This window comes from Echinops telfairi, unplaced genomic scaffold (assembly GCF_000313985.2).
Source record: "Echinops telfairi isolate 266 unplaced genomic scaffold, ASM31398v2 ScPeMD7_2010;HRSCAF=2546, whole genome shotgun sequence".
NCBI lineage: Eukaryota > Metazoa > Chordata > Mammalia > Afrosoricida > Tenrecidae > Echinops > Echinops telfairi.
Window position 1 is genome coordinate 20,301,830 of NW_022105908.1, and position 1,874 is coordinate 20,303,703.

The 1,874-nt window shown below is 57.5% G+C and overlaps 1 protein-coding gene across 1 annotated transcript in view; it reads right to left on the bottom strand.

Moving 5' to 3' along the window:
* Positions 1–1,554, bottom strand: part of SLC2A4 (solute carrier family 2 member 4) — a 7,803-nt gene extending 6,249 nt beyond the window's left edge. The window contains exons 1-2 of the mRNA XM_030886485.2: positions 1,546–1,554; positions 576–757 (exon numbers count right to left, since the gene is read on the bottom strand). Of these exons, the coding sequence (XP_030742345.2) occupies positions 576–757; positions 1,546–1,554 (191 nt within the window). The remainder of the gene's footprint in view (positions 1–575; positions 758–1,545) is intronic.
* Between the last annotated feature and the right edge of the window lie 320 nt (positions 1,555–1,874).

Sequence of the window (1,874 nt, forward strand, 5' to 3'; positions counted from 1 at the left end):
GTTTGGAGGAAAGCGTGGGTGAAACTCCGCAGACCCGCCCTCGCCCGGACCATTGGCTACCGCGGGAGAGGCCCCGCCCACCAGCAGGTGTGCGCTCCGGCCCCAAAGCGACTAGCGCCGCAGTTGGGGACGGCGGTCCAAGGGGAGGGGAATGGGCCAGGTGCACTTGTCCGGGCGGGCACGCGGGTGGCACGAGACGGCGCGCGGGCAGGCCCGAGGGGTGGTGGCGGAGCAATGGCCCCAAGTAACCCACGTCGGCTATTTTTAGCTTCCACGTTGGGAGCCGCCAAATGTCAGGTCCCGGGTGTCCGAGCCCGTCCTGGGCGGGGGTGGGGGCCAGGAAACTGGGAATTTCAAGGGCCCATGACACTCTTCCCACGCACCGGTGGCCTTAGGGGCCAGGAAATTTGTGTCCTGGCTTTCCCTGTCCCCGGAACTCAATGTCCGGCCCTCTCCCACACCCATTCCCCCTACTCCCCACCCGACCCCCACCCCCAACTCCTGGAGGTGGCCCGAGGGACAGATGGTTGAGGCGACCTCGCCACCAGCTCTAAGGTTCCAGAGGCGCCGCGCACGTGTTGGCCGGGTGGTCGACTTGAACACAGGGGCCCGTGCTGGCTGGATCGCCAGTTAAATCCTGCGCGGTGGGGAGGGCACAACCTAGGGTCAGGGTGTCCGGAGAGAGACGCGGGACGCCCAGGGTGCTGAGCGCTCCCGGCCGGAACACAGCCTTGGAAGCGCGGAGCGGTAGTGCCACCTGGAGGGAGAGCAAGGATACGCAACTGAGTGGTGCTGGGGGGTTCTCAGGGGGGCCCCAAATCCCTTCCCATTTCCTCTTTACAAGACTTCGGTGACGTCCAACCCAGGTCTCTCAGAGTTCTAGACCCGAAGATGACCAGCTACCGCATGGGTGGGACACGGCACAGTCAACGCGCCCATACCTGAGCTCTCAATCTTCTCCTACCAGTGAATCGCACCATTATCAGGAAAGGTGTGTGTCAGGGTTGTGGCCTCTCACCGTCCTTGTTCAATCTGTAAATCCCCAGAGAAACTGAATTATATGAAAGAGGCTGTGCCATCAGAGGTGGAGGAAGGCTTAGTAACAACCTGTGATAGGCAGAGCAAAATCCTCACAACTGGACCGATAGGTAACAACATGGCAAATGGAGAAAAGGTTGAAGTTGTCAAGGATCTTGCTTGGATCCACAATCGATGCTCACGGAAGCAGCAGTCAAGAACTCAAAAAACATACTGCATTAGGTAAATCTGCACAAAATCTTTTTAGAGTATCAAAGAGCAAGGATGTTACTTTGAGGACTAAGGTGGGCCTGACCCAAATGGGTATTCCCCGTTACCTCATCTGCATGCGAAAGTTGGACAGTGCATAAGGAAAACTGAAGAAGAATCTGTCCATTTGCGTTATGATGCTGGAGAAGAATATTGAAAGTACCATGGACTGCTAAAAGGACCAACTGATCTAGGATGGGAAGAAGGAAGGCCGGAGTACTCGTAGAGGCAAGGATGGCAAGACTTCATCTTACATACCTCGGGCATATTGTCAGGCAAGACCAGCGTCTGGAGGAGGCAGAGTGGAAGGCCGGCGGAGAGGAAGGGCTCCAGTGAGATGGAGATGGATGGGCACTGTGGTTGTATCAATGGGCTCAGGCATGGGAACAATTGTGGGGCTGGCGCAGGACTGGGCAGTGCTTTCTGTTGTGCATCAGGTGGCCTTGCATAGGCCGACTCAGTGCCTCACGGCAACAGCATTCAAATCCAAGGGCCTTCGTGGCTGCATGGGTTTGGGACTAGGCTGCTCATCTCAGGTCAACCTTGTAAACCAGCAGCCGCTCTGTGGGTGAAAGAGGAGGCTTTCG